The following is a 24,074-nucleotide window of genomic DNA, read 5'->3' on the forward strand; positions in this document are numbered from 1 at the left end:
TATCTTCTAAGAATAGAATTCTGGAGTATAATGACATAGGAACTTGAGTGGAATTCCATGAAAAATACTGAAAGAACCACAGGCTTCAGAGTGTCTAGTGGGGAAACTTTAAGTAGCATGAATGTCATTACAGTAATATTCCAACAGTATTTATTTTATGTCATATTTATGTCAATATTTTAACAGAATAAGCTTTCTTAAAGGTTTTTATAAAGGAAAATAAGCTGTCAGCAGGTAGAAATGAAAGGAGTGACTGTCAGTAAGTGGAAACGAAAGGGGTGGCATTAAGATTCATTGTATTCATGTACTACTTTGTTGAATGGCAACTCTTTTGTACAACTACTTACAGATAAAAATAAAATAAATCAGAGATACAGCATTAGTGAATCAAGTTCACAGAATTCATCTAAGAATGCAGAAGAGTTTTCTTGGAATCGTGGCATGTTACCCAAACCTGTACCCACCTCTTTAGTGCCCATAGGTCATAGGAATCCACAGTAGTAGTCAGATGACCCCAGACTTTCTTCCTTTGGAATCTAACTAGGGTGTCTAGTGGAGGCTGTGCTGGTTCCTTCAAGTCGTAGGCCAGGTTCCTGGCATGTAGCAACCTCATATTGTGCCAACTGCAAACCCATGCATTAGGCCTGTAGGTAAGTCCCCACCATTATCGGAAAATAGCCTTTATTATGATTGAATTTGGTCATCGGAAAAGTGCTGGGGAGGTTTTACTCAAAATTTCCCTACTTCCTGGGAAAATCTTATCATTAAAATACACTGGTCTTGAAAACTACTCATGGCCCCATGTAGAGTAACAGCTAACATTGAAACTTGGAATTAACTCCTAATGAGAACCTAGGGATGGAGTGGAACACGAATCAAGGACTGATCTGACAAATATTGCCTGTACAGCCCTTATGCTCTCCTTCACTGACCAGCCTGAAGGTACCCTTCTGTAAAAAGCCTATGGAAGGCACCCAGCCACACTCAGTGGACATTGCTCTGTTGGGAAACGCATGTCTGGTTTGCTTAGCCTTAAGTGGAGAAAGGGGAAAGTGATTCCAATTATGCCTAGGCCTGCATCCCAGTCACTCATGCCCATGGCCTGAGTTCCTTACCACCTAACTACTTCCTTGAGTTCATAAAGGTGCACTGATGTTGGAACAATCTGAAAATTACTACATGATTTAAGAGCAACTAATAGCCACAGCAGCACTAGACTACCCAACTACATTTAAGACAGTGGTATTGTCCAAGTCTTTGTTTTTCAGCTTCCCTGAATAACCATTACTTAGACTTCTGGCACCACAAATTTGGTGGGGGCAGGTGTCCCATGGGTTGAGTTGCACAGTTGGCTTCCCACTTATTGACTTGGGCTAGATTATATGATTTTAAACCCATGCTGCTTTTTTTCACCACGTGGGTAACAGCACAGTTCAGTTGAAAGTGGTAGTGGGCGTGGTCTGAGAAAGCCTGCCCCTCCAGCTTGGCTTGTCATAAGGGTGAACCTGCCAGGTTCTGGGCTTCTCACAATATGCACATTGCATATTAAGCTTGCCGCTGTTAGGATGTTTCTAGCCTCCTGTTGCTGCTCTTGTTTCTTCAGAACCCAGATGTGAAAGATGGGGGCTATATTAGGCTCCTGAACAATTGTAACCCTTAGGTACTGGTTAGGAAGTGAGAGATGATCCAGAAAATGGAGGATACACACTAAGAGACTCAGGAAAGACTGTGTGAAAACTAGAAGGGTATGGACTTTATCTTCTTTTTCTTCCTTCCTATTTTTAAGATGGGGTCTCGCTTCCTGCCACAGCTGCCTATGTGCTGAGACTTGAGGCCTTATGCTGCTGTACCTGGTTCAGTAAACACGCATTTTTCTTCCTGGATCCCTCCCTTCCTTCTCAAGATTGTATGGAATTATGACAAAGGAAAGAAGAGTGTACATCTAAGTGGACAGTTTAATGAGTTTTCATTAAAAGCAATCAACCTCAGGATTTGGAAATTCCCCTGTACCAAAATCCCCCAACTGCCTTCCAGTTTACTTCTTATCCTAGTGATCATTGCTTACAGAGTTGCAGGACATGTGGCTTGGTGTCCCATGGGAATCTAGTCCATGTAGGTTGTTTTGAGTTGTGTAGTTGGCTTCCCACTTATTAACTTGGGGTAGATGATTTGGGGCCCATGCTGCTTCCTTTTGGGTAATCCCTACCTGTGCTGATCCTGTCCACAGGTGAGTGATTACATCTACAGAGGCAGGAAGTTAAGCAAAGTCTGGGCCTCAGCAAAGGCAACAAGGTCATATGTTGAGGCTATTATTTTGCACAAAGGTACGTAGAATTGTTAATCTTTCACTTGAAATATCCCTTTTGATCCTTAGTATATTATACTGCCCATTAGCTTTTGTTTAGTTTATCTTTTATCTTCTTTAAAACTTTGTCTACAAAGAAAAGCTGTAGAACACTATAATGCACACATCTATATTTAGATGGCAGTGGATCTAAATCTACCATTTTATTCTGTACTTTCTGGTTGTCACACTTGTTCCCTTTCCTGTTTTCTTATTATCTTGATGTTGTTAGGTCAGTTGTCCCTCTATTAGTCCAGAAGTCACACAATTCACCACTGTTTCCCTGTTGAACTTTAAGACCCCTAGGATTATTGGGATTTCCCTTCCCACTCAACTTCTACTTATTTTAATTTTCTGCATGTTCAACTCTAAAAGACACCAATTTTTTCATTCATTTGAATTTACTTAATGGTTACCATTTTCATTACCTCTGTATCAGTATTTTTAAAAAATATTCCTTATGTGACCTTACTGTGCATTCAGTTTTAACTGCTAGACTAGTCTGCAGTCTTCCAATAAGTCAGACTGCCCTGGCCTCGGTTCAACCTCACTATCACTAACTCTGGAGGAATAATCTGCCCATGAGGTCAAATCTCCAAATGTTCTTTATAAACCCCCTTTTATTTGGCCAGTACATGGGCTTGAATTCTGGTCCTGGGAGCTGTCCCTGAGCCTCTCTGTGTTCGACTTGTGCTCTACCACTTTATAGTGCTACTTGCAGCTGTAAGCCCTTTTTTTGGATACTGTCCTTACCTACTTATAAAATCTCACCCTTGCTCTACCATGCTTACTTTTCCGGAGTGCACAAGGTTTTATTAACAATATGCTCCAGGTATTGGTGGGCTTTAATCCCAGTCATTCATGAAGCTGAGATTTGGAGGACAGCAGCTTCAGGTCAGTCCTGACAGAAAAGTTTGGGACCATCTCCAAAAATAACTGGCAAAAAGCTAGGCTTGCAGTGTGACTCAAGTGACAGACCAGCAAACACAAAGCCCTGAGTTCAAGTACGTTTGACTAAAACAAACAACAAAAACATACTGCTTCTTGTACCAGGACTGCTTTTTTTCCTTTCATATATTGGATAAACTGCTCTTACCCCTTTAAGACTTAGTCATTTCTCTGGATGCTTTCTGGAGAGCTGTGAACAGGGAGGAATGCTCACTTGGCCACATGGTCTGTTTGTTCAATGATAGCCTAGGTAACCTGAATCATGTTTGTGACCCTTATTTCCTAGTTCAACAGGAGAAAAATAGGGTCTAAAGGCATTCATCTACCAAGCAGAGATAACATGAAGCCCTGTATTTTTTTTCCTCTTCACAGTCTGAGAGAGCTTGAAACCCAGTAGAGTATATATGAAGATTAATAGCTGTTGGCCACAGGCAATTCTCTTTCATATGGTTAATGGGAGAAAATTTTAAACAAAAAAAGACTCATTTTATTTTGTTCAGATTTATTAATTTAAGCATCAGTGGATAATAGAACTCATTTTTTAGCCTTGTACTTAAATGCTTAAGAATAAACTAGCTTTATAATGTTAAGAAGATCTTGAACTTTATAGGGCAATAGTTTAAAACATTTTTCTTTGTAGCTCAACTCTTAAAATCTTACATGGAATCCCAAGTATTGAAAGATAATTAAAAATTCACATTGTGGCTGAAGCAGGTGTGAGGCTTCCTTACAAGAGTCATCAGTGGCACAAAAACCATGGTTAATCCATGGTCCTCCTGTCAATCCAGAGGCTTGGGGAGGTTGTGGCTAAGAAGATCCTAGAAGAAATCCTACCCAGGTATGGCTTCCCATCCACCATCGGGTCAGACAATGGACCGGCCTTCATTTCAAAAGTAAGTCAGGGAGTAGCCGCGGCACTGGGGACGGATTGGAAATTGCACTGTGCTTACAGACTCCAGAGTGGAGGCAGGTAGAAAGAATGAATTGGACTCTAAAAGAGACCTTAACTAAGTTGGCCTTGGAGACTGGCGCAAGACTGGGTATCACTCCTTCCTTTTGCCCTGTTTAGAATAAGAAATTCACCCTATCAGCTTGTCTTTACTCCTTTTGAAATAATGTATGACACCCTCCACCCATTATCCCTAGCCTTCAGACTGAATTGCTTGCTGATTTGGATGATACTGAATTTCTGTGTAAGCTTGACTATTTACAGCTGGTGCATAAGAGTAAATGGCCCCAGCTTAGAGCATTATATGATTCTGCTTCTATTTCTACCCCCCCATTCGTTTAGACCAGGGGACTGGGTATTTGTTTGTAGGCACAACTTGAGATCTCTGGAACACGGTGGAAGGGACCTTACATGGTGCTACTGGCTACACCCACTGGCCTTAAGGTGGACAGCATTGCTGCTTGGATCCACTGCTCCCATGCCAGACCAGCTGACCCCTTTGCCCTGGACGACCGTGGGGAAACATGGGAAGTTTCCAAGCATCCTACCCAACCACTCCACATACACCTCAAGAAAAGAAAAATGGACTGATTGTTATTGGTATTGTTGTTTAATAGTATGGTTAAGGTCAGAGAGGGACTATTCCCGTTCAAGATCGAAAGCTGTTGGAGTTTAGTTTTGGGCCGGAGCCACAAGATTGTGTCTCAGGACCGTAAGTCAAGGGGGGAATGAAGGGTTAAAGTTTTGAGGCAGTGAACACTTATTGCTTGTTTCTAGCAGAGAAACACATGGTGGTAATCCAAACACCTGGTTGGTTGTGTGCCTTTATAACCTCTGCAAATCTTTAGCTCGGGGCTCTCCTCCTAGGCTCCGCTGTGTCGGAGTGTAGGACGAGGCCCAAGCTGCAGCCCGGTTAAATAAAACCTTAAAACAGCTGTAGAGTCTGACTCTCGGTGGTCTTCTTGGGGTGGGGGGGAGGGGAAGTCCTGCGACCTAGGTAAAACAGTCTGTTTCCTCCATACCACATCCTCCTCCAGGATTAGGTTGAAGCTAAACGGACTTCTCTTTAGCCCTCTAGGCCTTCATAGCTGCTGCAAACAACAGAACAGAAGAATCCCCTGGCTTCTCAAAGAGTTGCTAATTCATGTAGCTTTATGGCCCTAGAGTAGGGAAGAAGTAAGATTGACATCCCAGATTGATAGTTTCAACCTGTATGGCTCAGTATCATCTACAGCTGGATCCACTACTTAAGTGTGTTCTGTCTGGAGACTAGTAGTCACAATGTATCTCCAGTCTTGAGACTTCACTGTTATTCGATCATGCTCACACAGGGGGGGGTGCAGCAACATGTCTCCGGAGGTTTCAGAGCCTAGGCCTAGGAGAAAGGCTGAGATCCCCAGCTTTCAAACCCAAATCGAGCCCCATCTGCTGGAAGCAGGAAGACATACATGCACAGAACACAGCTGTGACCAAGTGTGCCTGAACATAATTCTACCTGGCCCTGCAGCCGTACTGGTTTTGGCCCTGACTGAGAGCCTGCTATACAGTGACTAGGTCACAGTGCCTACATTTGTACATGCTTAATCTGACAGTTAGCCAGGCAGCAGTACCACTGAATACTATCCAACTTTTTTGTTTTGTTTGTTGGTGCCAGAACAATGCTTGAATTCATGGCCTAGATGTTGTCTCTTAGCTTTTTGCTCAAGGTTGATATTCTACCATTTGATCTACAGCTCTCCTGGCATTTTTGGTGCTTAGTTGGAGTTAAGAGTTTCACAGATTTTCTGCACAGGTTGGCTTTGACCCTCGATTCTCAGATATCAGCCTCCTAAGAAACTAGGATTATAGGTGTGAGCCACCAGTTCCCAATTTATACACAATCTTTATTTAAATAACTAAAACCAATTCTTAAGTATTCTGAAATAAATGAAAGGCAAGGCATTTTTCCAAAGTCATTCTATCAGACCTCATGATCCTTTTATCAGTATTAGATAATGTAATTAGCAAAGAAAATTATAGACCAACATCCTGATGTAAAAATTCTCAACAAAATTTAGCAAACTAAAGCCAATAATATAAAGATTATACATCATAATGAAGTGGGATTTATGCCAGTGAGGCAAGGCTAGTTCAGCATCTCATCAAAAAATGAAGAACAAAACCAAATGATCACTCCAACAGATGGAGAAAAGGCACTTAAATCGTTTAAATAGGGATACAGGTGGACCCATTGCAACAATGAGCTGTACAAGTCATTATGTTGAAAAATGAACTTTACAACCTTTGCAATGGGGCGGGGGGAAGGAGATGGAAAGGGATGGGAAGGGATGAAGGGGAAACAAAGGAGGAGGCAACAATGCTTGATAAGAAATGTACTCATTATCTTGCCGCCCATGTAACCCCTCTATATGGTATTTTCACACACAAAAAAAATCCAACATCACTTCATGAATTTTTGCAACAAAACTAGAACTGTATCTCAGCACAAGGCCACATATGACAAACTTACAATTGGTATAATTTTGAAAGAGAAAAAACCTGAAAACATTTCTTTTAAGATCTAGAACTCTTGGTACTCTTACTCAACACAGTAATGGAATATCTAACCAGAATAATTAGGCAACAGAAATAAAAGGTCTCCAAACTGAAATATGGAATCGGTCAAACTATTCCTGGAGATGCCATGTATATATCCACCCCCCCAAAAAAAACCCTGTTAGAAATGGCAAGCAAATTCAGTTTTTATACCAATAGTAAACTAGCTGCAAAAGAAACCAAGCAAGCATCAAATGTATAATAGTCGCAAAACCCTCCAAAACCTGGGAACAAATTTAACTGAGGGAATGAAAGAATAAAAATACTATAAAACATTGAAACACACACACAAATGGAAAAAACTACATATTTATGGATTAGTATCCATATTAAAACCATCTATAGATTTCATTTAAGCCCTATCAAAAATGAATGATACTCCTCACAGAAATAGAAAAGGCAGTATTAAAATTCACATGGAACCACAATCCTGAACAAAAAGAACAAAACATACTAAAAAGACATAGAAACCAAAACAGCACAATACAAGCATAAAACCGAACAATACACACCAATAAAACAGATCAACCAGAAATAACTCATGTACTCACAGCCACCCGATTTTGTTGTTGTTAATAAAAACAGTAAGACTATCCATTGGTGAAGGGAAGTCTCCTTTAGTCAATGGTCCAAGGAAAACTGGATATCCAAATGAAGAAGAAGGAATCTATATCCTTATCATTCACCATAGATACAAAAATCAACATTAGAAAAATAGTTTGCTTGAAATCACAAAAACACTGGGGGGGGCAGAGAATCGCTGTAGTGCAAGTCTTGGCAAAGATTTTTTGAATATGATTCTAAAAGCACATATGAGATAACCAAAGTACAAAAACAAAGCAAGCAAAAAAATCCAGTTTAAAAATGAGCAAAGGAGGCGGCAACAATGCTTGATAAGAAATGTACTCATTACCTTGCCCATGTAATTGTAACCCCTCTGTACGGTATTTTCACAATAAAAAAAAATGAGCAAAGACCAACTTCTCTAGCCTTAAAAGAAATGCAAATCAAAACCACATTCAGATTCCACCTCACCCCAGTTAGAATGGCTATAATCAAGAACTCTAACAACAACAGATGCTGGAGGGGATGTGGCAAAAGGGAAGCCTGCTACATTGTTGATGAGAGTGTAAACTTGTTCAACCACTTTGGAAAGCAGTATGGAGGTTCCTCAAAAGACTCTAGAGCTCCCCTATGACACAGCAATCGCACTTTTGGGCATTTATCCAAATGATCACAAATAAGGCCAAACTAAAGCTATCAGCACAACTATGTTTATCACAGCATTAGTCACCATAGCTAAGATATGGAACCAACCCAGATGCCCCTCAGTAGATGAATGGATCAAGAAAATGTGATATATATATATATATATATATATATATATATATATATATATATGTATATTGATGTATATATATATATGTATGTATGTATACACACACACATACACACACACACAAAATGGAATTTTAAGCCTCCATCAGAAAGAATGACACAGCCCCCATTTGTTAGGAAATGGAAAGACTTGGAAAATATTATCTATTACGTGAAGTAATCCAGGCCCAAAGAAACATAGGTCCCATGGTTTCCCTTATTTGCAATTATTAGTATATGTCTAGAACAAGCAGAAAAGGTCAAAAGCTATGTTCATATGACTATACAAGATGATGTTAAGTGAAATGAACCCCAAGATAGGGACACAAGAGGTTTTATCTTTCTTGCTGTTTTTTTTTATTGTACTTATAATGTACTATGTGATTTTTTTTTGTTTCTTTTGTATGTTCTTCTCCCATGGTACAACTCCTGTTTTCACTGTATTTGATTTCAATACCCTGCATCTTGTATATACATTTTTCTAATTTGGGGAGGGGTAGGGAAATAACAAAATGCTGAAACAAGGATACAGGTTGACCCACTGTAACAATGAGATGTACAAGACACTATGTTGAAAATGAACTTACAATGAACTTTGGGGGGTTGGGGAGGGAAGGGATGGCAGGAGAAAAACAAAGGAGGGGGTAACAATGCTTGATAGGAAAGGTACTCATTACCTTACTCATGTAACTGTAACCCTTCTGTACACTATTTTTACAATAAGTGAAGTAATCCAGGCCCAAAGAAACATAGGTCTCATGGTTTCTCTTATTTGCAATAAGTAGTATATGTCTGAGACAAGCAAAAAAGGTCAGATAAGATTATGTTAAGTGAAATGAACCCCAAGATAAGGACACAAGTGGTTTTTTTTCTTTCTTGCTATTGCTTCTAACATATTTAAGGTACCACATGAATTTTTTTGTTGCTTTGTATGTCCCTTCCCCATGGTATAACCCCTGTTTTCACTGTATTTGATGTTGCTATAATTTTGGGAGGGAAAGGGAAAAAACTAATTGTTTAAACAGGAATACAGGTTGACCCATTGCAACAATGAGATGTACAAGACACTATGTCAAAAAACGAACTTTACAATTTAGGCTGGTGGGGGGAGCGGGGGGGGAGTGTAGTTGTGGAGATGGGAGGGAAGTGATGGGAGGGGAAAAACAAAGGAGGAGGCAAGTTGCTTGATAAGAAATGTACTCATTACCTTTCTCATGTGATTGTAACCCCTCTGTACAGTATCTTTACAATAAAAATATATATTAAAAATGAGCAAAGTCAACAAGGAGGGGGTAAAAATGCTTAACAAGAAATGTACTTATTACCTTGCTCATGTAACTCTAACCCCTCTGTATAGCATCTTTACAATAAAAAAAAATAATAATGAGAAAAGGATCTAGATAAACATTTTCAAAAGAAATGTCCAAGTCCAGAGTTTAAGGCACAGGACCTGAAAGAAAAAGTCCATTTCTGTCAAAAGAGGGAATACAAATTATTAATAAGCCCATGTAAAAATATCAACATCGCTAATCATTGAAGAAATATAATTCAGAAATACAACATGATATTGTACCTCACTCTCGTTAGTGTGGATGTAGTAAGAGAGGAACTCACATTACTATTTGTGGAAATGTAAATTATGATAGTCATTATAGAAATGATTTTCTCAAAAATAAATACTACGAACAGAACTCTATAAATACAATATACACTGCAGCAATATGAGTGGAACTGGAGGACATTATGTTAAGTGAAGTCAGGCACAGAAAGACAAATGCAACATGTTCTTACACATCTGTGGAAGCTAAAAGAGTTGGTCTTAGAAAAGTAAATAATAGACGATTTACTAGAGGTTAAGAATGGGATGGGGAAAGGATAGAGGATAGTAATGGATACTGGTATGAAGAAGAATAACTTCTAGTATTTTATAGCACAGTAAGACAACTATGGTTGACAACAATTATGTGCATATTTTTAAATATTAGAGATGACTTCGAATAATTACAATATAAAAATGATAAAGGCCATCACTTTGATGAGATCTCCTCATTCTGTAAACAAGTACTGAAATATTTCACTGTGCTCCATAAAAGTGTAAATAATATGTCAAATCAGAAAAGTTAACCATGTGCAATGGCTCAAACCTGTAATCCTAGCTATTTGGGAGGTAGAGTTCAGGGGATCTTGGATCAAGGACACTAAGAGCATAAAAGTTTTCAAGACTCCAACTCAAACAATGGCTGAGTACAGTTGTGCATACTAATCATCCCAGGAACAAAGAAAGTACAAATAGAAGGATTAAAGCCTAGACTTGTCCAAGGGCTGAGTTGTTCAATTGGTAGAACATCTGCTTAGTAAGCACTAGGCCTTAAATTTAAAGTCCAGTACCACAAAAGAACAAAAAAAAGAAAAAAAAAGTGGAGGAGGAAGAACAGAGAAAAAAATTAAAAGTTAAAGTAATTTAACATGCCTTAATAAATATATAGATATATTTCATTTGCCAAATGTGTCAGTTTTATTTAGAATATTTAAGTACAAAACATGAAAATCTATATGCTTCTGGCATTAAAAAAAGTTAGGAACCATTAAAACATAGGTTATTAAAGTATTGAATGCAAATATCCCTTGAAATATAAAATCACATGTTATATATTTAATATTCAGACATTCAGTTATATTCTTAAGAAATATTTTAATAAAAATGACTCAATTTCACTATTTTCTCCTAGAAAGAGATTCAATCGAGTACTTAAGATATAATAATAAAAATAATGTAATACAACCAGGTTCAAAGGTACTTTAACACTAGATAAAAGGGTTTAAATACCTGGATATTTTAACTTCTAAGCATATTATGTTTCATCACAGCAATATATCAAACACAGTAAGGCCTAAAAAGACATCATGTTATATAATTTGACAAAAAAAGCCAATTGGATAATTCTATCACAAATTAAAAAGTTGTATAAAACTTGAGAGTTAAGAGTTTAGCTCTATAATATACCCCAAAACTTATTCCCCAATTTTTTGTTTAATATATGCAAAAAAGACAGGATGAGCCTGGAATAGAAATGCAATCATATAGCCATAGTATGAAGGAGTTGTGTATTTTCAATGGCACAGTTGCTCTTTTGATATAAAGCATGGCAAAGAGACAAGAACTTGGCAGCAGCACAAGAGACATATAGTCATGGCAAAAATAGCAACTCATAGATTTCAAACAACAGTAAATATGTAAGAAAATGCACTCTGGCTTATGTACTGACCTTATACTTTAAAATATTTTCCATAAATGTTACTATGCCCAGTTGTCAAACAGAGGTTTGGGATAAAGCAAATAAAAACTAGAAAATCAACACATACTTATAATTTTTTAATAACTTTTGCTTGTGATGACTTCTTTGCTCTTGAACTCCTATGTTACATGTAATTAAAGCTGGAAAAAGATAAAAAGACCTCTTGATTAGTAACATATTTATGAAAAAGCAAATATACTTCTAATATATGATAGCTTTGAGAAGAGAAAGAAAATACAACAAAGAACCTACCAAACAATTTTCTTTTTTGTATATGGAAAACCAGCTAACATTTAATTGTGATACTTAAAATTCGTACAAGCTTTTAACAGCTGCTCTCCTACCCCACAGGATTGAGGATGAATTTGAGCTTACAACACTATGTACTTGGCTTTTAATTTGTAAACAAAAGCATGGCTTTCAGGACAGCACGAAAACAATTTTTACAAGATAAATTGTCTTCAAAATATAGGAAAAATTGGAAAATGTAATTTTAGTAACTCTGGATTAAGATGAAGGGGAAAGAAAGGTAAAAGATCCTTTAGCAAGTACAATTCTAAGCATTTTGGAAAGCAATAATAAATTATATTTATTGTTTATCTTTTGAGATCCAAAGTTTAAATCAAACATCACTATTATACCAACATTCATTCTTTCAACAAATAATTTCATAGAATATAGGCACTGAGAAAAAAAGCCTTGTTCTGTGTAGAACACAGGAGGACATAATACTGTTAAGGCAGAGGCAGGTACAGGAAACAGGAAAAGACCAAAAATGGAACATTTTGAGCAGAACAAATCATGATAAATTTCACTCCAGGCAAATGAGTGAACAGACAAAAGATATTTTAAGTAGTAGAAAAAAATGAGGAACACAGAATAGAAGGAAAATATCAAAAAGAAAAACTTATTGTCTAAAACTTTGATTTTAACACATACCAAAACCTACAAGCTTGAGATTATCATCCAATTGCTACTCATGCTGCCCCCTTGTATTGTAGCCCTCTCTACTTTCATCTGCATCATAACGTCCATCATTGGTTTCACAAGCTCTGACATCAAAGCACAGGAGTTCCAATCGATAGCCTGGTTCCCTTATTAAAATAAAAATTCTCACAAAATCAATGATCAGTAGAACTGTTTTTTTAGAAATGAGCCTAAGAATTAGGGGTTTATTTATAGTATATTATGTCCATGATTCCCCAACTGAGACATAAAATATAAAATAACTCATGGTAGGTCAGCAATCATTAGCTGTGTACTTAAGCAATGGTGGACTATGTAGCAAGAGCAGTCAATTGTTTCCCCAGCTAACTGACTTTTTAACTCTATGATATATTTTCATATTACTCATTCACTCACTTTGGTAAACACTAAGCACCTAGCATGTGCCAGGTGTTGTTCTAGCTATTGAGAAAACTGTAGTGCAGAGGGACAAGATCTGTGCTCACAAGGAGCTGCCATGTTAGCCTCAGGAGTAAGGAAGCAAGGAAACAGAATGAGGAAGATCAAACAGGGCAAGGCGACAGGAGGTTAAGTGACAGGGCCAAAAAGATGGTTACTAGGACTCTTACTTCTTACGATCCTTCTCCTTTCTCACTGTGGCACTTGATGCCATAAAGGACTGGCTTTGGAATATCTCAGAGGTAGCTTTCTTTTTAGCGAAAGCAACTGTTTCTTCTTCCAAAATTCTTCTTTTTTCTTCAAGTCTCATTCGTTCTTCTTGATGAGCTCTCTTAAGGTGCTCAAATTTGGCCTGCAGCTGTGAAACAAGTGCAGTTCCCATGATTGGCACAATGTGGCAGTATACACATAGAAATGAGCTTTGTTTGGCAACACACTAATTCCCACCAGACGTCATTTTTATGCTCAAGTAAAAGCAAATGATATGGAATTACCATGGTAACTTTAATTATAAATGGGTTCTCATAGAAAAAAAATGCTTTAACTGAATGCATTAAAAACCATAGCCCCATGAACAAAACTTCTTATAGGATTTTTTTTTTGGCTTTATATTTTATCCACAAAACCTTTTTTTTTTTTTTTTACTAGTTTTCCCAGTCCATGCTCAATAAAAATAAGGGACATAAAAATACAGAAAAAAAATTATCAACCAGGAAAAAAAAACTTTTTTTTTTTTTTTTTTTTCGGTCATGGGGCTTGAACTCTGGGCCTGGGCACTGTCCCTCAGCTCTTCAGGTCAAGGCAAGCACTCTACCACTTGAGCCACAGCGCCACTTCTGGTTTTCTGGTGGTTAATTGGAGATAAGAGTCTCACTGACTTTCCTGCCTGGGCTGGCTTTGAACTGTGATCCTCAGATCTCTGCCTCATGAGTAGCTAGGATTACAGGCATGAGCCACGGCCCCAGCTCTTTTTAAAATAAAGATAACATGGATACAGAAAAAGGTTTTGAGAAGTGTATTTTTTGTAAAACTATCGGAAAACATCATTATTTATATGAAACGCCTAAACCATAATTGATTTTTTTGCATACTCAACAACTTTTTGAAATTTAAACTAAATAAATTGTAAGTTTGGAGAAAGTATTATCTATAAAATACTCACTGCGGTAAAACTTATACTATAGTGGGTTAAAGAAGCCTAAAAAATCCAGTAGAGATAAAATAAGAAAAAACTGGCAATACATATTCAATATATCTGTGGGTGACCAGCATATGCTGCTGTAAAATATGATGAAAAAAGTAGATGTAGGTGAGCTCTCCTCCCTACCTGTGTTTTTAAAAGTAGGAGAGACATATCATGAGGAGATTGGCTCAAGAAAAATCTCAATTAACAAGGTTTACAAACTGGCCTTCATCTGCTATTCTCCAAGTTGTCCGTTAGAGGCTCAAAATCATGTCACTTATCTCAAAATTTACTGCTTTTTGTGGAAAGTATTATAGAAGCTGAAATTCAAAGTCACTTTAGAACTACCCACACAGTACAGTTTTAACACGCAATATCAGTGGACTCAATTCTCTAATCAAAAGACAGAGAGGGTTGAGTTATATCAAAAGACACAACACTTGTATCTGACAAAAACAATAGGAGTAAGCCAGGCACTGGTGGCTCAAGCCTGTAATTCTAGCTACTCAGGAGGCTGAGATCTGAGGATTGAGGTTTGAAGCCAGTCCAAATTAGTGTCAAAAAAAAAAAGCTAGAAGTAGAGCTGTGGCTCAGGTGGTAGGGCACTAGCCTTGCACAAAAAGGCTTAAGGACAATGCCCAGGCCTTGAGTTCAAACCTGAGTATCAGAACAAAAACAAACAACAAAAACAAATAATAGGGGTTTAGGGTAAAAGACTGGTAGAAAGTCTTCTTCCAAGCAAACAGATCCAAAATCTGGCAGTAGTAGTTATACTGGTATCCAATAAAGTACATTTTAAATCAAAATCAGAAAAGTCAAAGATGGTCACTTCATATTAGTAAAGAGAACTCTCTATCAAGGAGATGTAAGTAACAATTCTTTACATCTATGCACCAAATGTCAGGCCACCCAACTTTAACAAACACTATTGAGACATAACACACACAGGCCCTAACACAATAATAATTGGAGACTTTAACATGCATTTTTACCAATACAGGTCAACCAGACAAAAACTCAACAAAGAAACCTCAGATTTAAATAACACCATAGAACTACTGGATCCAACAGATATCTACAGAATATTTTACCTAGTAACTTCACAGTACTCATTCTTCTTAGCAGCCCAGGAAATAATCTCCAGAACAGATCATATTCTAGCACATAAAGCAAGTCTCAGCAAAACCATTCATTACTGTGGTAATTCCAAGGGTTTTAGAAGCTGTGTGCCAGGAAATAGAGAGGAAGACCAAATATATATTTCTTATTATAAATCACAATAATACAATGCAAACAAGACAAAAATATCCCCATATCTACAGCCATCTGATTTTTTTTAACAAAGGAGCCAAAAATATAATTGAAAAAAGATAGCCTCTTCAACAAATGGAGCTGGGAAAATCGGATATCCACAGGCAAAAGACTGAAACTGGATTCCTAACTCTCCACATGAACTAATATAAATTCAAAGTGAATCAAAGACTTTAATGTAAAAACTGAAACATTGGAACTAGTACTGGAAAAGAGTAAGACAAACACTGGAACATATTGACATAGCCAGAAACATTCCAGATAAAACTCTAGTGCTCAGTTAAACAGATCAAAGGATTGACAATTGAGATTGGATCAAGCCAGAAAGCTTCTGCACTTCAAAGGACTTAGTCACTAAGCTAAAAAGAAAGTCTACAGAACGGAAGAAAATTTTTGCGAGCTATATGTCTAACCAGAATATATATGATCCAAAAACTGAACTGTCATAGTCAATAATCCAATTAGTAAATGGGCAACTAAGCTGAACTACAAATAAGTCAATAAATACATGAAGAAATCCTCAGCATCTCGGCCATAAAGGAAATGCAAATTCAAAACAACACTTACTTTAGTCAAAATGGCCATCATCAAGAATATAAACAAAGGCTAATGAGGATACAGGAAAAGGGAATACTAATATAATGTTGGTGCAAATGGAAGTTGGGGCAATATAGTAGATGGAAGTCAGTATGGAGATGACTAAAACAAAACAAAACAAAAAAACTAGAACTACTCTATAATCCTGAGATACTATCTTTTGGCATTTTATCTTAAAGCGTGCAAATCAGAATACAATAAAGTCACCTGAATACCCATGTTCATCACAGCACTACTCTCAGTAGTGAACTAGTATAAGGAAAAGTACAAGCCCAAATGCCTTACAACTGAATAATGGGCCAAGAAAATACAAAATAGAATTAGGAAACTTGAGTGGAGGATGGGATAGATGGAAAGGTGGGAGAGGTGGCACTGCTCATTGTACACATGAAGCAGCATGTTAAATTGAGCCCCTTTGAACAACCATTTGAGGATAATAAAAAAGAGGGGGGAAAAGAATGTAATGCATTGTTGCTTGGTGCCCCCTGTACTAGCTGTCTAAGTTTTTTAAACCTATTACTAAAAAAATTTTAAAAAGACAAAACAATGTTTACCTAACAGAACATTCTGAATTAATGTAATTGTTTCCTGTGTCATTTTGTGTATTAGTGTATAACTTGTCTAACATGACTGACTATAAGTCCATAGCTGCAGTAATAATCTCATTACAGATTGTAGGACAAAATGATCCCTGGACTCTAAAGAAATGAAACAAATGCTCTCCCTTGATCCAATTTTTAAGGTAACTGTTATTTTAGGTTTTTAACAGTGGTATCAGGAGTACCTGACTCCATGATGTCCAGTGGTCTTACTGGGAATTATACCAGAAAAAAAAAATCACTGTTCCTTGGCTGGAAGGAACTCCAGTAGATCATCCAGAAGATGTACTTAAGATGTGGTCACCCTGTATACTTATGTAGGAACTTTCACAATCATCATGTGAAAGCTCAGAGTTGAATATGAGGAAGAATGCAGGTGAACCTTATTTAATGGTGGCTTGCCTTAAAATTAATCAAGGGGGCTAAAGAATGTGGCTCAGTGGTAGAGTGCTTGCCTTGCATGCATGACGCCCTGGGTTCGATTCCTCAGCACCACATAAGCAGAAAGAGCCAGAAGTGGTGCTGTGGCTCAAGTGGTAGAGCACTAGCCTTGCACCGAAGAACTGAGGGACAGCGCCTAGGCCCAGAGTTCAGGCCCCACAACCAACAACAACAAAATAATAATCAAAGAAACTAAGTGGGCTTCATATGAATCAGCAATATGCCATGCCTGCCAACAATTTAAGCAGAACATCAAAAAACTAAAGATAATTTTTGTCCTTTGATCTGAGTAAGATAAACATGAGACTAATATTTTCAGTTCTGGGTACCAACCAAACAAATATTCATATAAAATATAAGATATGAGTTCTAAAAAGAATGTTATATGATAATATTTCATTTAAAAGCAGATAATGAAGATAGAAATCAAAGAGAACCACAATCTACTACAAATCATGAAATAGGTTCTGAATATGCAGTAAGTCATTCTGTGGGCCAGAGAATTGTAAGGCTGAAACAGATGATTAAGACGGTTACCTTGTATATCCCCTGTTGTAACTGTATTTGATTTCGGTACCCTGGTACTGCATATATGTTTATTTGAATTAAGGAAGGAAAGGGGAACAACAGAATGGAGAGACAAAGGACAAGGGGGGAAGCTAATGCAACAGCAATATACACAAGACAATATGTTGGAAATGATTTGTACAACTTGTGGGGAGGCCTGGGAGGGATGAGGGACAGTAGGAGAAAAATCAGAGAAGTGGTAACAAGTTTGACAAGAAATGTACTTATTATCTTACTTATGTAACTGTAGCCCCACTGTACATCATCTTGATAATAAAAAATAGCCAAAAAAAAGAAAGGTGACCTTTTCAGAGAAGCATTAGCTCCTTAGTATTTGCTTATTCAAATGGCTCCTATTTTGAAAAAAGATTAATGATAAGTATGTGTGCTTAAAGAGTAAGATTGCCCTCATGGTGATTCAGACCAGTGGGGTACAGGATTTGGTTATTAGAGCTCAATGGTAGACAGCTATAGATGAAGCCATAGATTTAAGGATTAAATTAGGGGTAGGGTGAGAGGAGGGAAGACAAAAGAACAAAATCAAGTTATTGGTATAAGGAGCCCCACACTCTCTGAGCATATGTTCATCTCTATAATGTGGGAGAGGAGAGCAGTGTAAAGAGTGAAACTCGGGAAAGGAGCCTTTGGGAAATTATTTGTATTGAGCAAATATTCTTCCCTTAGTAATGATTTACAAAAGACTTTTTTTTTGTCAGTTGTGGGGCCTGAACCCTGGGACTGGGTGCTGTCCCTCAGCTCTCCAGCTCAAGGCTAGCACTCTATCACTTGAGCCATATTGCCACTTCTGGCTTTTTCTGCTTATACAAATAATTTCTCTAATTATTTATATTGAAGCTACATTTTGATATGTACACTAAAGTATGTTGAAAGATTACAGTAAGGGAGTTTCATATATCATTAATGAGGGTAACTAAAATTTCCAAAATGAGAAAGCTTTTGTGAAAAATATTTTTAAATAGTGTTGAGAAAATGGCAACCATATTAATTTTCTTAGGTATGATGAGATTCACTACACTTTTGTTGTCTAAACTTTTCCAAAATAAAATATCAAAATTCAAATTATAAATAATATAAATTAGACTATTGCTACTTTTACAAAACTACTTCCTGTAATGTTCATTTAATATGTACTGTAAGTACCATAAGCAATCTGACCTCAACTTGAATGTGACCATTTCCTTAATTATCACTATTGGGTTAGATTGACAGGTCATAAAAAAAAAAAAGAAAAACTTAACTGGAATGAAAAACAAAATCAGTGCTTGAAGAACTAGGAGTAAAGAAAATTGGAAGTTCACTAATGATGTTTTCTTGTTTCAGGCCATTCCTCAAAGTCATCTAGACTATTTAACTCTATTCAGAAGAAAGCTATTTCACAGCTTTTACAGTTGCCTAATTAATAAAAACAATCACTTCCATAACTCTAAAACAAACTTTATTAAACTACATCCTAATGGTTATATTTAATGTTACTCTTTAATAACTTCTTTCCTTAAAAGTCTTTGTAAGGGCTGGGAAGGTAGCTCAGTGGTATAGTGCTTGCCTTGCAAGGATGAGGCCCTACATTTGATTCCTTAGCACAACATAAGCAGAAAAAGCCAGAAGTGGTGCTATGGCTCAAGTGGTAGAGTGCTAGCCTTGAGCTGGAGAGCTGAGGGACAGTGCCCAGGCCCAGGGTTCAGGCCCCACGACAAAAAAAAAAAAAAAAAGTATTTTGTAAATCATTACTAATGGAAGAAAATTTGCTCAAAAGCAAAATTTTAATTGGATTTCAGGCTATGAGTTCTTTGAATGACTTGAAAATAGATACTTTTAAAATGAGACTTCATGTCTCAACTACATAAGGCATCTAAAAAATGTAAGCCATATCAAACCACCATACTTGCCTCTCTCTCTGCTTCTTTCAATATAGCTTCTTTCTCCTTTACTCGTTGTACAAACATCTGCTTCATCTCTTCTTCCTTCCTCTGACGTTCACCATAGAATTCATGTCTTTTAGCTTCGTAAGTCTCCTGAAGACTAAAAATTCTAGTTTTAAAAAGATGATATAACAAAGCTGTAAAACTTTATAGATCTTATTTAACCTCAGATAAGCAGAACTATGTACCAGTATCTTCTGACAAATCTGAAACATGCTCACTACCTACCCATCTCCTTATAGGAACTATTTTTTTTTTTATTACTTCTAACCAGAGATACAGTCTGACAAAACAATCACTCAGGTTCAGGTCGAGTCCTAAATAAGAGATGGAAACATGACCTAAATTCAGCCTATAAACACTTCTTGGTTTATGAATTATAAATGCAATAGGCTGGCAAGAATTTCATTAGTTCATTTACTCTACCGCTAGACTCAAACTAATTTCTACTGTGTTTAGTTTTGACTCTGTAAGTTTTGACCTGTGTCCTCTATGTTGCTCTTTGTCTTTAACAACTCATAAGTCTTGATTTCTATTCATGTATAGCATAAAGCTGACCCTCAACTGCTTCACATTGGATTCTAACACATACCATTGCTATTTTTCTTGCTCTTCCATCCTCATCTCAGTATCTTATCTGCCCATTGGGCTGACAAATTTAATTGACAAACAAGGCTTTTTCTGGGGCACCTGTCTTTGCAGATGGGCTTCTTCCTCCAAGCAGTCTTCTTATGACTCTTAAGTGTGTTCCTTTGATCCAGCCTTTCTCCACTGAGTACTAGATAAGCACTTAAAGATGCATTGAAGATACCTATCTGACATTGTCACTTGGATGTCAGTACCCCCACTGAACAAAACAGCTATCAGATATAGGTCTTAAAGGGCCTAACCATCTACCTACCCAATGAAAACATAAATCTAGGATAAAAACAGTCTCATAGCACTTTCTCAAGACTCCTGTTTTTCTCCCTTTTTATATCTAAGAAATCAATAAATTCCAATTTCACATTTTACATTTTATATTTACATTTACGTTCTCATTTACATTTATATGTCCAGTTCTCTTTACTTTAAATGTCACAGCTTTGGTTCAAGAAATATTCTCCTAGTTAGTTCAATGCCTTCTTCATATTATTAGTGATTAAAAAACATAACTATAGTATCTCTCCTAAGACAACTTTGTCTTCCTTTAGGATAGAGTATAAAGTCCTCACTAGATCTTCTGTGCTGTAACTCCTACCCACCTGCTTAATCAAGCTTTTACTACCCCAGCAACTACTTGTCCCTGCTATGATCTTCCAGAGTCTTCCATTCTTTCTCTAACTTCAGGCTTTTGCATATGCTTTGATCTGTTCTTCCCAATTATTATAGCTCAAATAATCACTGCCTTAAGGAAGTCTTCATTAATTTTCCAGCTTAAACTAGAATCCCTGACTCCACCTTATACTTTTTGTAACTTCCCTTTGCTGCACACAAGTGTTATTTACCATGTAATCTCCAGTTCCATTTTGAGTCCTTTGTACAGCTTGTAAATTCCATGAGAGTCAAATGTGATTGAAGCACTGATTGCACTCTCTCTTGCTCATTCCTGTTGTGCATACTCTAGGTATGTGCTAATAGCCAGGAAAATGACTAAAGTGGAATGTAAAAGGAATTCTTACTCTCAGAACTCAAAAGACTGTTTACCCTAAAGATTTCCTCCAAGCAAATGCTTTCCTCCAAGCAAATGATGTTTTAGAATTCTATATCAAATAAGATTTAATGAAAGGATTAAGATTTTCTGTGAACATGTCTTTAAAAAAATCAGTGATATCACCATAAAAATTATCAAAGAAGTTTATAGTAACACTGAATGTTCTAGAATATTACATTAAATCAAATTTGATTTAGTACACAAAGGATTAAAATTTCACATGAACAGGTCTTTAAAAAAAGTCAAGAATATAGCACCATATAAAATTACCAAATAAGTTCATAAAAACACTGAATGCTCTAATCATTGAACAAGAAGCTTTGTAGGTCCTAAAATTCTCAAGAGTATATTATATCATTATAAGAAATAATTTGTTCTGAGACTCCCTGCAAGTGCTTTCATTCTTTCCTACAAAATGCTTGGCTAAGTTTTAATCCTTCCAAAACTTTTTCAAGGCTAAATGCCTACTGATGTTTTAGGTCATTAATATCATTTGTGAGCAAATGATTGGTGTGTGGTTAAAGTTACCTGTACTTCCATCTGTTTCACATAAATACAAAAATAAAACCAAATAATGAGGGTTTTCCTTCAGTTACTGATGAGAGCATGTATTGAAATTATGGCTTCCTCTCTCTCTATTCAACTACTTTTGAGTCAGACAAGAACTTAAAGACCTTTCAGAAGCAACAGGTTTAAAGGGATCGGAGAAGCACATTATTCTTTGTCAAATGAGTCTACCTCATAATGTTGGGAGATTTCCAAAATCACATTCCCACCCTTCTGGATACATAAAAGAGGTATAATTTTCAAGTTGAACTGTGGTTCACATCTGTAATCCTAGCTACTAAGGAGGCTGAGATCTGAGGATCAGAGTTAGAAGCCAGCCTGTGCAGAAAAGTCCATAAGACTTTTATCTCCAGTTAACCCACCAAAAGGCCAGAGGTGGAGATGTGATTCACGTGGAAGAGAACCAAGCCTTGAGAACAAAAACTAATGGTAAGGACCCTGGCCCTGAGCTCAGTTTGGGCATTAAAAACCAACAAACAGCCTCACTGACCTCTAACAATGCAGAATCATATACATTTAAACCATTAAAAACTTAGCTAGGTGCTGACTGTTCATGGTTCAAAGCTGACCAGGGCAGGAAAGTCTGTGAAACTTCTTTCTTTTTTTCTGTCCGGCGGTGGGGCCTGAACTCTGGGCCTGGGCGCTGACCCTCAGCTCTTCAACTCGAGGCTAGCACTCTACCACTTGAGCCACAGCATCACTTCCGGCTTTTTTCTTTTTTTGCTTATGTGGTGCTGAGGAATCGAACCCAGGGCCTTATGCATGCAAGGCAAGTGCTCTATCACTGAGCCACCTTCCCAGCCCCTGTGAAACTTTTATCTCCAATTAACCACCAAAATTCTGGAAATGGAACTATAACTCAAGTGGTAGAGTGCTAGCCTTGAGCAAAAAAAAGCTCAGGCCTTGAGTTCAAGCCCCAGTACCAGCACAAAGAGAGAGAGAGAGAAAAAGAGAGAGAGAGAGAGAGAGAGAGATAGATAGATAGAATCCTCTACCTTCCTCTTTCCCTTTACCTGAGGGGCTTATTCTCTGGGCTCATATCACTAAAGCCCATTTCCTCTAGTTTGCAACGCCTGTACAGCTCATAGTGCCTAGCGTGAGTTTGTTCCCGCAGATCTTCCATGTTTGTACATATGAGCATTTCTCGCAGCTTTACAAAGTCACAGTGGTTTTCATTTTCCACTAGACAGAAAAAGTAAGAAAAGATCAATGCTAGTTTTTAATTTCAGGAACATAATAGTATAAGTTGAATAAACAGATAAATGAAATTAATAGCAAAATGCTCAATCAGACTAACAGCTACATTCTACTCTTACGTTCTACAATGTATTATAGGCAATGTTAATTAACAGAGTGGGGGATTTGCTTTAAATTTAGTTGCCAGAGAATAATGCTAAATAGCAAAGAAATATCTTTTATTATGTTCCCATATGTTTGAGTTACTTCACTAATACTTTGTGAGTAGTTCACAAAATCATACTGAAGACATTTCACATAGTGCTTTATAAAAAGCATATAATATTAATCCCCTTTAAAGTAATAAACTGCAAACTTAAGAATACTATTTATGGGCTGAGAAGGTGGCTCAGTGGTAGAGTGCTTGCCTTCCAAGCATGAGGCCCTGGGTTCGATTCTTCAGCACCACATAAGCAAAAAGAAAAAAGCCGGAAGTGGTGCTGTGGCTCAAGTGGTAGAGCACTAGCCTTGAGCTGAAGAGCTGAGAGACAGCGCCCAGGCCCAGAGTTCAGGCCCCATGACCGGACCCAAAAAAAAAAAAACATTTAAAAAAAATTAAAAAAAAAGAATACTATTTATGCAGGCTATAATAATCACTTCCTTTTTTCTGTAATATAGCATTTATGAACCTGTTTTAAATATTAAAAATTAGTGATTACACTTACATGGTTCCTATGGTTATCAGAAGACTAAAAATAAATACATGCTATCATGACCAATAGTCTTTAGTGTGTTTACCTACTTATTTACTCATTCATTTACTTTTTTGTTTATATGAGACAAGTTTCATTCTGTTGCCAAGGCTACTTCAACTTCCAAAATAGCTGGAAGGAATACCATGCTCAGCTCTTATTCTATATAATAAATGCAAAAAAGTATTAGAGTTTCCTCAATATTTTGCCTTTTAAAAAGTTAAGCTGGGGTGCAGGTGGCTCATAATTGTAATCCTAGCTACTCAGAAGGCTGAGATCTGAGAATTGTGGTTCAAAGCCAGCCTGGGCAGGAAAGTCCATGAGACTCTTATCTC

The 24,074-nt window shown here is 37.1% G+C and overlaps 1 protein-coding gene across 1 annotated transcript in view; it reads right to left on the bottom strand.

Annotated features, from left to right (window-relative positions):
* Positions 1-11,573: 11,573 nt before the first annotated feature.
* The window catches only part of Sept10 (septin 10), a 44,768-nt gene continuing 32,267 nt past the window's right edge, over positions 11,574-24,074 (bottom strand). The window contains exons 7-10 of the mRNA XM_013034257.1: positions 22,825-22,993; positions 19,519-19,651; positions 13,084-13,271; positions 11,574-11,649 (exon numbers count right to left, since the gene is read on the bottom strand). Of these exons, the coding sequence (XP_012889711.1) occupies positions 11,634-11,649; positions 13,084-13,271; positions 19,519-19,651; positions 22,825-22,993 (506 nt within the window). The 3' untranslated portion in view covers positions 11,574-11,633. The remainder of the gene's footprint in view (positions 11,650-13,083; positions 13,272-19,518; positions 19,652-22,824; positions 22,994-24,074) is intronic.

Source organism: Dipodomys ordii, unplaced genomic scaffold, assembly GCF_000151885.1.
Source record: "Dipodomys ordii isolate 6190 unplaced genomic scaffold, Dord_2.0 Scaffold186, whole genome shotgun sequence".
Lineage (NCBI taxonomy): Eukaryota > Metazoa > Chordata > Mammalia > Rodentia > Heteromyidae > Dipodomys > Dipodomys ordii.